This window comes from Blennius ocellaris, assembly GCF_963422515.1.
Source record: "Blennius ocellaris genome assembly, chromosome: 12".
Lineage (NCBI taxonomy): Eukaryota > Metazoa > Chordata > Actinopteri > Blenniiformes > Blenniidae > Blennius > Blennius ocellaris.
In genome coordinates this window covers 7,140,744-7,156,842 of record NC_137661.1, presented here as the reverse complement: position 1 = coordinate 7,156,842, position 16,099 = coordinate 7,140,744, and the positions used below count along the sequence as shown (strand labels likewise).

The following is a 16,099-nucleotide window of genomic DNA, read 5'->3' as shown; positions in this document are numbered from 1 at the left end:
TCACACGGAGCACACTTTTGATCAGGGAATAAAACTTCCATGCCACTGAAGGCAGCATTTATGGATTATTGCTCTGTTGCTCTGTAGAGAGAACTGATATAGATCAGAGTGATGAGACTGGAAAAGAAATGAGGAGAAAGGTAGCAACATTTTTAGTTATTGCATTTTCTGGCGAAATAGCTGCGATGTAGCCGTTTCACATGCGTGTGACGTGCATTAAAACTCATTTCACTGAATTGGTACGTGTGTGATGCCAAAGTGATTTATAAATAACATGAACTGCAACGTTGTTTTGCAGAACACTATATATGAAACAGCTTGTATGTGTTTACATTGCAGTGGGGGGAAAAAACAGATTTGAGCAACTTACAGGTGTATCTTAAAAAATCTTTCTTTGCTCATATAATAAGTTCAAAATAAAGTTTAAGCATGTTTTTTTGTTTTTTTCCCCCCAATATATCTCTGGTTCAACATTTCATAAAATATTCCAGACGTGAGACCAGACGTCATTTGATTTATATATTTCTATGACACTTAGGGTACGTTTCAGCTTGAATGTTACTTTGCTAATGCTGCAAGAGTTTGCAATAAGTAATAAATGATGTCTTTGATTTGTGGTATGATATCATCGACGCTAAATTGTGTTTCTTTGTTCATAGCTTGTTCTAAAATGTTTTGGGAGCATTATTTGCACAGTTGTTACCAATGGGGATAGTCGCGCCGCTCACATAAAGACTGAAGGTTGTGGAGCACTTTCAAGAAATGATCCTGATTTAACGCCTGGCTTTGTTCCCTTAGTTCCCGGGGCTCCTCCAAGGCGTGTGGAAGTGGAGGTGCTGAACTCCACGGCACTTAAAGTGATGTGGCGCTCCCTGACTCCAGGCAAACAACACGGTCAGATCCGTGGTTACCAGGTTCACTATGTACGTGTGGAAAATGGCGAGTCACGGGGACAGCCCCTCATCAAGGATGTCATGCTGGCTGATGCACAGGTAGGACTATCTGGCCGTTTTCCCCACTACAAATCAGCGATGTTAAGAAATGTGTAAATTCCACCTCATAGCAATGCAGTTTTTGCTCACAAGAAATTGCAAATATATGGAAAAAGCTTTGCATAACCTTTATTACCTTAAGCAGACAGCAAATTGTGCACTTAATCCACACTGTTGCGGCTGTGCAAATATTGCCAGGGTGTGGAAAGCAATATGGGTCCTTGTTGCCCTTGGATTTCATTTCATATTGCTGTAATATTCTCCTCGCCTCAGCCTACAACTAGAACTGTAATCGAAGCTTCACTCATCTTGTCCTCCCTCTTCTACCTCTGTGGCTTTCATTAGGAATGTCTCAACCTCTGCTTTATGGCAACATCTGTCATGAAATATTTGATTGTGTGCTTGTATCAAACACAACAAGCCAACGAAAATGCTGATTATAGTATTCGGTGCCTGGTGGGAGGAGTGAAACTGGCCGGAAAAGCATTTCACCAAAATACAGCCTCAGGTGGCAGAATTATAATGGATGCTGCCTGTTTCCATTTTGTTGTGGTTTTTTTTCCTCTTTTCTTTTTGGAAAACTTCTGCCAGCACAATTGTGAAGGTGTCCTGCCAAAGTGAGACATTGCCTGCACAGTAGTAATCATGTTAATTGAAATGATAGCATTTCGGCAATAGTGTAAAGAAAAGAAAACATTCTTCATTTTTTATGTAATTAGAATAATCAAAATGTATTGGGAGATTCCACCAGCATGATGTTAACGCTTGGGTTAGTAGAATCATGGATTCATGAGTACAATGAGAAAACTTTGCACGCACCAAAACTGAAATCTATTTTCATTTGTATATTTTCCTTAAAAAACAAAAAAGTAAAAAACTAAACATATTAAAATTGTTTAAACCTACATCTTATTCTAGTCATTAGGGGTCTAGTCATTAGTTGTAATATTTACCTCATGGAACTTATCAATAGCTAATAATTGTCACAATTATAAAACTCCAGTTTATACCGGCAACCTATACAACATCAGTCTTTATTTAGATTAGTCTTCATATCATACACTAAACAGATTCACTCTGCTGACTTTTCAAAATGAGTGACCGACTTCTGAGACGAGCCCTCTGCTCCCTAACCTCTAATGCCCCCATCTCTCACGATCCTATTTCTTCCCTTTCTTTTTGCTCTTTAAAAAAAAATGCATTGCTTTCTCTCTCCTGCACTCTCCTCTTTGGCGGGGGTGGGGGTTAGTGGGAAACGGACGATACAGCTGAATATGTGAGTATGAAGTTTGGCCTGAGTGCTCTGTGCACCCGAAAGGGTATGAACAGTGGGTACTGCATCATCCTGGTTGGAGTGACAGTTTACAAAACCCCTGCAATCTTCAATTAGATTTGGGTAAACAAAGTGGCTCAAAGCCTTCACCTCAACTGTCTGATGAATTAACGTCGAAGAATATCTCTATATGGCAATGAAAACAAAAACAAACCAAAAAAAAAAAAAAAGTATGGCAAAATGATGGCTGATGCAATATTCACTGGCTGCTACGCCTGGAATGCTAATGTTATGTGTGCTGTGATTTGTCCTGTGCCTTGGTGGTCATGGTGTGTGTTTTTATTTTTGTTCTTTTGTGTGTGTGCGTAAGATATTTTACTATTATTTTCTTCCTTTTTTAGAATTCTTCATGTGGTCCTTTCGTCTCGGTCTGCTTTACGCTGTATAAATGGAGGGACTAGATAAGGGAAAACTTTTGTAGATGGACTTAAAATGTAGTGGAAGGCTGCATTGCATATTTAATTCCCATTTACATTTCCCCCCCTCAACAAAATATTGTACCCCCGTTCTGAACCTGGTTTTGAAGCACCAGTCCATCTGCGTTACATGAGCCCCGTGTCAAGTGCAAGACAGTACTTATAGCTCATTTACCTTTATTGACTTCTCCCATCCCACTGCCAAGCAGCCTGTTAAAAACCTCATTCTGCATTCGTTCAAACCTGCTGCTTTGAAAGATTCATTAGAATTGATCGGAAGCCTCTCTTTGAAGAGGACTCAAGGAAACTTAATGGCCGAGGTAAAAACTGCCAGCAAATGGTTAGGATGTATTCAGCATGCATTTATCAAAGTTAAGTTGTTGATTGGAATGTTGCGACGGGGCCACTCTCCATTTACATACCTAATGTCCCCCCTCCACCTTGGCAGCTCAAAGGATTTACGTAATGGAATGGTCTCCCATTACACAGGGGGAAACATTACATTTAATGCATGCCTCGTGAAAATTAATAAAGAGGACCAGGAGACACTTTGCTCGAATTAACATTCCGCATAAGGCAGTTTTAGCTGCACAAAGTGGGGTCAAATCATGAAATATTCAAAGCACATTCTGACATTTTCCTGTTCCTGTCTCTTCCATGTCTCCCATAGGAAATGGTCATTGGGGGACTTAAGCCAGACACCACTTACTCCATCACGGTGGCAGCATACACCACCAAAGGGGATGGAGCTCGGAGCAAACCCAAACTGGTGGTGACCAAAGGGGCAGGTGAGTGCAAGGATAAATTATTCATTTGTTTGTTTTCTCATGGAACATTTTTCAGTCCAGCATTAAAGGGGGGTTGCCTCGGTCTGTCTAACATAAAGAAGCCTTTCTCAGCAGTGCTCATCATTCCAATCCAAAACGATTCAACAGAAACCCTCACGTTCACCCGGAATTTAGGGAGATTATTGGATTCAGGTATTTTCAAACATGTTTCAAAAACACGTTGGAACAAATGCAAAAAAAAAAATCTGAGCATTTAATAAGAGGCATTCAGAGTTTTTTTAATGAATAAATACCATTGTATTGTTCATTGTTGAGATTTAGTCGTTATCCACCTGACTACAGATCAAAACTGCCTTTCAAAATCGGATAAATCAGCAAACATGAGTATGAAATCCAACCTCACCATAAGAAATACCCAGAAGAAAGTTATGAGATCTAATAAATGTAATAAAAATCGCATCACGAGTACAAGGTACTCAGACGAGAGCCACACAGCCTTCTTCACGGGACATTGAATTCAAGTCTCTCTCTCTCTCTCTCTCTCTCTCTCTCTCTCTCTCTCGTAACAACAAGACAGCATGCTTCAATATCATATGTGCTGAATAAACGGAGCCATTTCATTACGGTCCCACCACCTCCTCTTCTGGACACAGTGCAATTACAGTATAAACCTGTGGGTTGACCCCATCACATACAAATAACGCCTGTTAGCTTGCAGTATGTGAAGACTTATCGAAAAATAAATGAGTACGGTCAAATATGCACCAAAAAAGTGCCATTTGGGTTGAGAATGTGAATTTCAAGTAGTTGATATTTACATGTTGTAGGCTAACTATACATTGTGGGCGGATGAAGAATAGCTGTTGACAAGAGTTACTTGAATAGATTTCATTGTAGCAGCATGAAACCCCTGTTGTGTCTTTGATTTCAGTGCATTCATGTATTGGATCCCAATCTCTGCACTTTTCAAATCCTTGTCACCTTCAATGTTTTGCCTTGTGACCTATTGTCAGTGCTCCAGTTTGTCTGAACTGAGCATGCCTGAGTTGAAACCAGCAGCTCAGTTGCCATGAACATAAGCTAAACTTGAGTAGCTGGCTATCTGACAGTGTGAAAACGTTCTTTGAAAGAACTTAAAAGTGTTTTGTAAAGGGTATCTGTGCCAATTCTCTTTAAGAACCTTGAAAGAGCCGATATAAACGCATCTAAATATATACATTGAAGTACAATGCCTGCACACACACACATATTGTGCTTCAGAATGACTGTGGCCACATAACACACTCTAGAACCCTGCTACATGCAAGCGTAGGCCAGTTTCCTGGATCTTGACATGTGTGTGTTTCACAGGTGTCAGTGAGCATGACACAGCTCGAGTGAGAGCTGTCACTCTCTCTTCTCCTGTCAGAACTGGCTGAGTGGTGCGCCAGTCTGGAGAGTTCTGTTTGTCCCCGAGAGGGAAACCCTATTCATTTGTAATAATATTCATGAATGTAAAAAAAGTGGGTTGAGATAAAAAAAAAAAATAATGGAAGGGAGGAAGATGGGGGGGGGGGGAACCCCATTTGAAAATAGTGGTAATAAAGATGTTTGGTGTTCAAGAGGGTAACTTAAATAGAAATCTTTACTTTTATTAAAAAAAATAAATAAAAAAAACTGAAATTCTGTAGCAACAAAATGTGTTTTTTAAATTGAGGAAAGATGGACATTGTTGTTGCAGCCATGCTTACTCAGTTTAAGAGCTATTGAGGTGCTGGTAAACGGAGGAAAAACTCAATACAGCCTTCCCTTCTTTGGCTTGGGAACCACCTTGTGAAGAGCAGCAGCCATTTATTAACTTGCACACCCACCTGTGTGTAGCCACGCCCACACCTGAAAGTAGGTCTCACACACATTAGATCAATTAAGTCCCATAGGTCAGCAAATGTCTATGTTTTTTGTTTATTTTTGTTTTTTTACTTGCAAAGTTTATCAGAGAGACGAAGAAAAAAAAATCTGACACTGAGTGCAAATTTGACATAGTCTGTAAAAAAAAACCAACTAACTCGTTATATTGCTCATTTCAGCATTGCAATCTTTCAGCTCAGTTCCTACTTTTCATGCACCAGTGTTTTTCGTTGTACAAAATATGCCAATGTCCTTTGCTAAAGCACTGTCCTTGTGTGAACTCCTACATGAGTTGACAGCCATTCAATAGGTAATGCAAATAACTGAAATAGAGAACCTCAATGGTGCAATCGTTCATCCTTTAAAGTCACAGTAAGAAAGTTTTGCTCAAACTCACTGGTTTATGGGGCATCACTGTGCGATGTTTGCATTTATGTTTGCACCAGGTACTCCAGCTTTCCCCCACAGCCCAAAGCCATACCTGTACCAGGCTGGCTGTCGGTGTGAGCGCATGTACATGAGAATGATTGGCTGTCTATGATAAACGCTGTGTATGGACTGCTGCCCTTTTCAGGACAACCCTAACAACCCGAGCCTGAATTTTTACTGGGTAGAGATGATTGATGGAAAGTGGCGAAAAACTAACATGTGGATGTTTTTTTTTTTTTTTTGCATTGTATGGCTTTCAATGCACATACAAACTCATCCTTGCCAACCAAGCAATAACTAATAAAAATCAAATCAGGCCTTTTTTTTCCCCCCCCAACAGGCAATAGCAGTTAAGCACTTTGACGTCAGTACCGTGATTTTTTTTTTTTTAACACGATGAAGGCCTTTAAAGAACAATAGAGCACCACATGACAAAGAGCATGGTTTTTCTTTTGTTATGTTTTGATTTTTTTTCTTTGCCACTTGAAAGTCGATTCACATTAATGGTGACGTCTTTTCTTCTTCCAGACTTTCCAACAAGCCTATCTGGAAGTTTGATGTACAAGACAGGCTTGAAAAGAATCTATCTCAAGATTTGGTATTATATAAATGCAAGTAAAAGTGCAGCCTATTTCATTTTTCTTTTTTTTTTTCTTTCTGTGGCTCTTTATTTGCTGAATGAAAGCCAAGAGTAAAAAGTAGCTTTTCGTGATTCACACTTTCCAAACTCTTCCCTTGAGAACTGAATACAGCCATGGCCAAGAAGTAAAAAGTTTTGTGAAGTTCAAATGGATTCTATATTGACAAAAGATTGAAATGTTTGTGTCTGAAGATGGTCTGCTATCCCATCGGCACATTGAAAGGTATTTTATTGAACATTTTTTTCCCCTCTAAAAACATCTCAAAAATGAGGCCTTCAGCACTTAAAGAATAAGAAAAAAGAAAAAAGCTGAATCAATTTGTATTACAGGGCATGGACATACCTACTGGTTTACTGATATATCTGATGCAAGGTTTATAATAATTAATGCATAAATGAGATTTGCTTTAATTTTCAAGTGTTTGTCATTTTATAAAGTGGTTTGCATTACTTGATTGTGTTTAAACCAATATGCATTTCCTGTCGCATCCTTAAAATGTTGAAAACTCCCGTTAATCTGGCTCATGTCACTTTGTGCATCCAGACCCAGTATTCACAGTGAAATATGTTTGCAGTTGCACTACTATCCCAGTACTAACCGCAGGAAATATCTGTTCTATTCATCTTGTTATGTTCATTAATTTTCTTGATATAGTCGTTTTTTAATCATTGGGTTGACTGAGAAGACATGATTGTAGTGGTTCTCTCTCTTTCTCTCCCCGCTCTTGCTTCTGCATTAGTGCTCGCTCTCCAAATGGCCCATGTGAAATTTATTGTAGATCAGTCTCCATGACATTTTCTACTCAACCAATTACTTCTCTCCATGAACCCCATGGCATATAAATACATTTGCTGCTATAGTAAGCATACTAAATTAAAACATGTAAAGGGAAAATGAAAGTTGAAGAGAGATGGATTTCTCATTACTGTTAAGGTCAAAAATGAGTTACCCTTCCCCCCCCCTACACACCCACACATATGTTAAGTCTCTATTGCCGAGGTGTAATCGCAGCTTAATCTCAGAGAGATTTGATTTCTTGTCACAAAACAATGGAAAAAGCAGAAACTCTTCCATCGAAATGTGACAGGTGACTTAAGAATCCATCCTTTTTCATTCAGTTATTTGCACAAGCATAGACATAATTAGGTATTTGTGTGTATGTGTGTATGCAGCAGTATTTTGATATGAGTGATGTACACAAGCGGGAGGATGTGAGAAGGAAACCTGATTGCCCCTTTTCTCAGTCAGGCCAAGTAAGTGTCAAGAGTGAGCTGTTAATACTATGGCTTGATGGGAAACGTGTTGGGAGGCCCACGAGGAGGGATTGAGCCGGGGTCGACCCTGAAATGGTCATGGAGTGAGGGATGTGAAAGAGGTTAGAAAATGAAAGGGGAGATTGGGCAGTTTGCAAAAGAAGGGATGAAATTGGGAAAGTATCTGTGCATGCATGCGTGCATGTGTGCATGTGCGCGTGTGGTGGGGGTGTGTGACACAGAAATGGACAAGCGGTACAATCAAGTTGTCCAAAAACCCTAGAATCAGTCATGATAACACACATGCACACATTGCTGCCTCTTCATATCCCTGTTGGGGCTTCTGTGTCACTGATTGCTCCTTGTCCCCAGTCACCTTCATCATCCCTTAGTCACTCTTTTTTTTGTCACCCCCTCAACTTTATCATCACCCTGTAGCACCACAAACACACACTGCACAACCCTTGAACAATTACCTGCTGTCTGCAGCCTCAGTACCTGTGATCCGTCTCCACAGTGGGCAATAGACTCCCGTTTTAAACTAACAAATAATAAGAGTGTTTTGAGGCCACAAATACACACCACAAATTGTTGCATTTACAATTGAAGCACGGACATGTAGAATGGAAAACACAAGCTCGCACATTTTCGGGATCATTTTCTCAGATTCTATTTCCTTGATTAGCAGCAACCATGAAGGCATGAGTGGGCTTTTATAGGACACCACGCTGAGCCGATGTGGCCAGGAAGTATTAGAAGCGCTGGTCTCACCCAAGACAACCCACCCCCGCCTTTCCATTACTGGCAAAGGCTCAGCTGACTAGCCACCATCCACTCACCATCCCCATCTTCCTCCAGCAAAAGTCTGCAGAAAGCAGGCCATTAGCGAACAGATGAGTATAATATGAGTTGAGGAAGGAGGACTGTCTGGATAGATTGTGTGTGTGTGTGTGTGTGTGTGCGTGTGTGTGTGTGTGTGTGTGTGCGTGCGTGTGTGTGTGCGTACGTGCGTGTGTTTATTTCATATAGATTAAGACTTTAATCTTGGCACAGTATACTATGGAGATACATAAACACAACTACACTACTGCAATGAGAGTATTCCCGCGAGACTGAGTACCATTGCTTCAAACTAATGTAAGATTCTCCAAATTACTTTTACTCCGAACCAAACACCTTTGTGTGCAACTGTAGTCGTGATATACGAGATGGAACTGACTGGAAACCGGGGCCTACACTATCAACCAAATTAGCACAGAGATAGAGTTCCACTCTACAAAAAGAGTATCGGTCTTCTCCCCAGTTCCTTCAGGACAGATGAAAATATTTGATAATCATGACTACTCAAAGTTGGATTTTTTTTTCAGTTTTACATTTATAGTATTAACAATTGAGTTCATTGTAACCATGTGTATGGCCATTACAACCTCACTTCTCAGTTATTTGTTCTGCCACTGCCATTTATTTCAGTGAAAGGAGGGACATAAATGAATAAGTCTAGATACAATCTGTTTACAGAGCGGCAGGGCTAAAGTGTGAATCAGCCGGTCTCATATCTCACAATAGCGTTGATGGCAGCTTGAGAAGTGAAGGCTTCCCATAACGGCTCCTGCCTCTATCTCAGTGATGGGACTTTAAAAGGAGCGTTAACATGAGACGCGTGTCATCCATAAGAGCGGCAAAACTGGGCCGCAGTGAAGAATGGTGTCTAGACCCCAAGAGTAGATCATCCATTTTACAACAAGAGATGACTCTAGCTGAAAGAGGCACTGTTCTTTATTTAAAGTTTTAGTGATGCTTTGCTGTACTGAAATGATTTTGGGCTGAAGCTTCCATGTATCATGAAATGGTAATGGGCACACTCATCACTCAACAATAGAAAAGCTCTGAGGATCTTTCACATCTCAATGCAACACAATCCAGCTCAGTTTTGTTGCGCTGTTAAGTGTGGCATGACCTAAATTAAACTTACTATCCAAAGCGCCGTTTCTGTAATCTCTTGTGTTTATTTTAATGGTAACTGAACAGCCGCATAAAATACTGCATTGTTATCGTAAGTCTACTCTCTATTTTTCAATACGCAATATACCTTAAGGTGTAATCGCATTGGCCTGCTGATGCTATTTCCTTGATGCAAAATATGAGTGCTTGGGTAATACTGTGGGTTTTAATGGCAACTGTGTTGGGATGTCATTGTATAATGGTTGTGGTAATGACCGCAACCTCGATGCACTTTAGCGTTCCTGTAATTATAAAACATTTAAAGATTGACACATTTTTTTCTGAGGAGGAGGGGGAGGAGAAACAGAAACCACATTACATGACAGGGTTTAAAGCAATCTAATGACAGATAAGAATTATGAAAAAAAAGCATTTTAAAAGGGTCATATTATACAGCTTTTCAACAATTTCACATTGCTCTTGTTGGCCCAAAGAAATGTTGGATATCCCATCTTGGGAAGAGGAGGAAGTACTTCCTCTCGTGGACAGAGCAGACCTGCCTAATTGTGGGAGGGTCAAAAGGAGGGCCTCCCTTGATTGGGATTGGCTAAACCCCTGATGATACTATATAGTGTTTGATTTCTGATTCGCTCATGGAAGCACTTTTTTTTTTTTTTTTAATGAAACAAGCCAGGGAGAGAGATTACAGACTTCCTTTGCTTCTGGGGACATTTATTACTCTTGGAAAACCCTTAGAAAGTGAATTTTGCATAATAGGACCCCTTTAAGGCATTGCAAAACATTTAATTTAGATAACAAAAGTTATTTTGTCACGAGGGTTTGTGCCTACTTTAACATGTTCAATTTTACTCAAACATATAAATGTGAATTGGTATAAATCATGCCCAAAAGAAATCACTGGTTTTAACTTGTTTTCTCGTCTGTGCAGTGCCTGGTCCGCCCTACCTGTCAGTGGCTCAGGACTCAGACACATCAGCCATGGTTCGCTGGGATCCTCCAGACCTGACCGATGGTATGGACCTACAAGGTTACCGCCTCCAGTTTGGCCGAAAAGATGTCTCTCCTTTGGCCACACTGGAATTTGCTCCCCAGGAACGGCAATACTCTGTGGGCAACATTCACAGAGGGGCCACATACCTTTTTAAGATCTCAGCCAAAAGCAGAGGGGGCTTTGGGGAAGAGGCTGTGATGGACCTCACTGTGCCCGAAAATACGCCAGGGGGCTACCCTCAGATTAATGAGGGCTCCAATGTGACATGCTGCTCAGTGCAGCTGTCGTGGTCTCCACCAGTGCTTGCAGAGAGGAATGGAGTAATCACTGAGTACACTTTGGCATATAAAGAAGCCGGAACCGGAGAAGCGCCACGGGAGCTCCGCTTGCCCCCCAGCCTGTCCAGCTATGCGCTCAACAGCCTCAAACCGAACTCAGCATACGATGTCAAAATACGCGCACACACCAGTATAGGTCCAGGGCCCTACAGCCCGCCTATCCAGTATCGGACGGTGGCCTTTGATCCTGCAGGTAGGGCTTGTTCGCCTGTTTCTCTCCCAGCCCAGTTGGCAGGGGGTTGGAAATTGACAAAAAAAAAAAAAAAAAAAATGACACAAATTTGAATACTGCCTCACCCCCTCCTTCAACCACCTCCACACCTCCTCATCAAAGGGGAAGATTGATATTTTAATTGCTTGCCGTGGGATACTCACTTCACTAACCCAAACCAGGTAAAAGCCAAGTCAGTAAGTTATAGTCAGTCATTTGAGAGAGGAGAGAGCAGCCTAGACTTTCAAGGTAAGTGCTATGTGGTCAGACACTCCTGTCAGTCATCCTTGCAGCCCTTTGCCGAGCACATTCACGCAGCTAATGCTATCTCACAACCCCAGTTTACAAACAAGGTAGGACGTCAGCCAAACAAGTCACTTCAAGAGTATGTTTGACTATATAAGCTTTTGCAGAAATCTGATTTTTAATTATTTACTTTATTTTTTGATTTTGGGTTTGTTTTGAGATATTCTTCCTTTCCTAATCCCCTTCCTCTCCCGAAGCCTCCTTCGCTCTTCCCCTGTCCCAAAACAGGACAGCTTGTGGCATGGCATCCCACAGATGCACTGCTGAGGACTGTTGGCATGCTGTGTTTTGGGTCTGTCTCTGCCCACGTGGCAGCCCGTTGGCAGTGCCAACCCAGACCCCATAGATGTGGAGGGACAGTTGGCATTTGGACCACATGGGTCAGCTGATAGTGATTGAATGGTCAATATTCAAAGACAGTGGTGAGATGGGTTGGCACTACCCACGGTGGCTGGCCAGTCGGCACACCTTTGTGCTCCATGGGTTTGTCATCCATGAGTCTTACGTACTGTGTGTCTTAACCAATGGCGTTGCCCTTCTCACAGCCAATCACAGCTCACCGTTGCACTCACCCTCCAACCCAGAGGACCTGTGCAGGGGACGAACAACTTTTTAAACCAGAGGCTCTTCATTTACTTTTCTTTCCTTGGTCTCTCTTCATGTCCACTCACTGAAGATACATTGTCTTTGTTTTTTGTTTTTTTTTCCTTTTCCTGCATCATTTCATCCAACAGATGTTCCAAAGAATTTCACGGTCAAGTGGGCCACCAAGACAACAGTGTTCATAGCCTGGAAGTTTTCTGAAGGCAGGTCGCCATACAAATGCACGGTGAGTTTATGTTCCCAAAACAAAATCCAGGATCAGCTGAGATACATAGATATCTCAGCTGATACATACATAGATAACGCTGAGAATCCCACTGAATAAACTCTATAAATGTGATTTAAATAAGATACAAATGCTGTGACCCTGCACCTCTTTCATTTATAAATCATTTTGTATGCAGATTTCAGTACATTAAAAAAAAAAAAAACTCCAAATAATGAATGATTTGATAGGTCATTTCCACAGAAATTGACTTAAGTCTTAAGACTTATTAGCTATGTTGTGTAGCATGGTTAACAATATTTACTTTATTTATAGATAAAACACCTATATAAAACATGATGTAAATGTTAATATTAGCCAACAAGTGACTACCTAGTTGTAGCGTTAGGATTACAAGTGTACCTCGCAACTCGGAAACTCGAAGGCACAAAAAGATTTAGAATTTTAAAAAAGGCAACCTTTTGACTCAGTGTGTGGAGGTATTAAAGAATGCATATCCATGTTAAACTGCTTTCCCATTCTAACCTGCTGTATTTGTGTCAATTCACTTACCAAGTATCTCTCCCACCAATTATCAACTCCACTTCTGAATGACCTACTGTACTCTAGATTGAGTATAACCGCCAGAAGATGGATGTAGATGCCCGGCAATTGAAGGTGCTCGTCACTGGGCTCAGGCACAACACCACCTATGAGTTCTGGGTGACATGCCAAGAAAGTAGGGATGGAGATCCAAGACACCGTGTAGTGGCCAGGACAGCGCCGCTCATTTTAGTGAAGAAACCCAAGTTGGACATCTATGCTGAGCCGGATAACATACTCACCATGTCCTTCCCGCCATTTGATAACAAGGAGGTCAAGTGAGTAGAGAATGCAAAAAGGCTGTGACTATAATCTACATTATCTTTAAGAATAATATGTTTGACATATTTAGTGGCATGGCCTTGCGTTCTCGCTGAATATCTAGATATTACAAAGATATTATGTTGAGTCACGCTTAATTGTTTGTCAACCTTATGAAGATGTCATCAATATGAAATATTTATGGCCGCTGTTTTCAGGAGCTACTATGTGGTGGTGGTGCCTCTCAAGAGAACCGCTGGAACAGTAAAGAACCTGAAGAACCCTGATGAGATGGACATGGAAGAGGTAAAAAGCTGAAGTAGTGGATTAACCTCATACAAGAAATGGTGAAATGTATTTGGAGTACTCCATAATGTGGAATGGCGGATGTAGTGTGATTCTATTTCAATACATTGGCAGTACTTTGTTGATGAAAGGGCTGTCATTGCTTTCCCTTAATAATCTTTCAGGGAGAGATTCCAGAGACGCATGTTTGTGTTACCAACATATGCGAGCTGCATTGTGCACACCATGTACCAGAAATGGGCACTCACAACACAGGCATAAGTACATCTCAGCTATGCTAATTTATCCCCTGAAGCATACAGAAGAGAGAATTACACAGTCTTCTCCCACTCTTCCCATAGCTCGGGGTCACCTTGAACACCAGATCAACAGCAACCATCCCTATTGGATTTGGGATTACACACATTCCCTCTGCTTAGTGCCTTCCTCTGTCTGCAGTTTGAACGGAATGAAAGTGCTTGAATGTTGGTTTGGGGGTTGGGGGGGGATGGAAGTGGGTTGCATGGAACATTGCCAGACAGCAGCTTTTTGAATCTACGGATGCAGTGACACCTACTATATTTTTCTTTGATTCCAAGCTGTTCACTAGAAAAGGCCACAGTCACTTAATGAAGAGACTTACACATTATTTTCGTGGAACTCCATAAATTGGCAAACAGAAAATCCTCCTTCACATCATATTCTTCTCTGAGCCATCAGAAAATGCTTAATTGTTGTCGGTATTCAGTTTTGTTTTGCTTTTTTGAAAGTTCAGTCAAACAATTTGGGACCATTAATGCACAGTGTGCCACAATGGGCATGAAGCATTTGAACTAATATCCCGTTATGCCGTTTAGCTATTGCGGGAGGTGAACCCGAAGCGTCGGACTCGGCGCCAGCTGTCCCAGCAGGATCATAGGAAGGCCTACATCACAGCCTGTTTCAAACAGCTTCCCTCCAGCTTCACTGTCGGATCTGACCACCGTCACAGCACCTGTGAGAACAAGCCTCTCGAACCCGGCCAGGAATATGTCTTCTTCCTTCTGGCTGAGCTCAATGCTACCGTTGGGGTAGGTTTCCAACAAAGATCTTTTGTCTTGTGTTTAATTCAGCAGGAATTGATTTCAGTGCTGTGTACTCTATTGGCATTTAACACCTTTTCCTGTTTTGTTTAGGGAATGTCTTTATTTCTTGCGATTGCAATAGATTTCCATTTTCAACTGTTGCCCCCATATGGAACTTTATCCACTTCTTATGTGTGAAATGCCATTTCAGTCGCATCCTGCATCTTGATAACTTTGGCTTGTTTTTGTTTTGTCTTTAGAAAATGTTTGCAACCAGCCCCTATAGTGACACAGTGATGACTCCTGACATTGTGGAAATGGGTCCATTAGAGACCGGTGATGGACTCATATGGGTGGTGGGCCCTGTCCTGGCTGTGGTCTTCATCATCTGCATCGTCATCGCCATTCTTCTGTACAAAAAGTGAGTTGGTTTGGGATTATAGTTTTATGTGGTGAAACCCCTTTGATCACCATCTACAGTACACTATAATATTAACTTTACGATATATAGATAACGATGTTGAACCTCAAATGACAGAAAATACCTGTCATTTGATTGCAAAGCTTGGACGAAATGACTAAAACTGGAAGTATTTTTAACAAACGATCCTTTGCATCACCGTATGTTTATTAGACATTTTTAGATTTTTGTGAATTAATGCAAATGCATTTCGAATAGTTTTTGTTTTTACCCCTATCCAGCAACATAAAATGAACATTTCTTGTCATTTGATGTTGAACCGTTTGTTCACTTTGCTGTGAAATTGGGCTCTTGGGAAATAATTGCATGTTAGGGAGCATGTTGAAAAAGAGGCGTATTTTGTATTTATAGCAGCATGATATTCCAAGACCCAACAATGTTGGTGCATGTTAAAATGATGTGCAAAAAGATGGTTTTGGGAAATGAGCTGGTTGGAGAAAGAAGAGAGGAAGAGATTCTTTGAGAGGATGTTTGCAAAGTAGACCAGCGGTGCCATCAAGTTTGTTTATACAGTGATACATCAAACAATAGTTATTTTTATGGAAAAAGTATAATAAAGGTTTTATTTGTAGTCGGTGGCAAAGTAATACATTAAATTATAATGTGGGACGTAATAGTGTATATTGTGAAATTATAATGGTGACATGAATAAGGTCCTCACTGAGTTTTGGAGGCAAGGCTACTGCAAATTTTAATAATAATCTGAATTTACTAAACAGTTTCAGCGATCTGTTATTTGAGGATGTGCTTTACTAAATATTATAATTATTCAAAAGCACCAATTTATAATACTGTCAAATCAAGAATATAGTATATACTAAATTGATCTTTAAACTACTCTCCTAATCATTATGTCTGTACAAGAACAATTTAACACAAATCTGCCATCATATCATTTAACATTATGCTGCGATTGTTAATAACTGTTATTTTAGTCATTTATATTTTTTCAGCATTCTTCTGTGTTATAATAGTGGACCTCAATGTTTTCTTGTCGCAAGTCTAAGCTTCCGGTATTATAACAGTCAATATTTCGCCCTTGTTTTTCCA

The 16,099-nt window shown here is 40.7% G+C and overlaps 1 protein-coding gene across 5 annotated transcripts in view; it reads left to right on the top strand.

The window, feature by feature from the left end:
* Positions 1 to 16,099, top strand: part of ptprsa (protein tyrosine phosphatase receptor type Sa) — a 230,194-nt gene that overhangs the window by 171,594 nt on the left and 42,501 nt on the right. For 4 of the 5 annotated variants that reach the window (XM_080506754.1, XM_080506750.1, XM_080506751.1 and 1 more), the window contains 9 exons: positions 799 to 992; positions 2,242 to 2,268; positions 3,412 to 3,529; positions 10,630 to 11,223; positions 12,282 to 12,376; positions 12,986 to 13,236; positions 13,438 to 13,525; positions 14,362 to 14,574; positions 14,829 to 14,989. In XM_080506754.1, coding sequence (XP_080362880.1) covers positions 799 to 992; positions 2,242 to 2,268; positions 3,412 to 3,529; positions 10,630 to 11,223; positions 12,282 to 12,376; positions 12,986 to 13,236; positions 13,438 to 13,525; positions 14,362 to 14,574; positions 14,829 to 14,989 — 1,741 coding nt within the window. The remainder of the gene's footprint in view (positions 1 to 798; positions 993 to 2,241; positions 2,269 to 3,411; positions 3,530 to 10,629; positions 11,224 to 12,281; positions 12,377 to 12,985; positions 13,237 to 13,437; positions 13,526 to 14,361; positions 14,575 to 14,828; positions 14,990 to 16,099) is intronic. The other variant, XM_080506753.1, reaches the window with a different exon arrangement.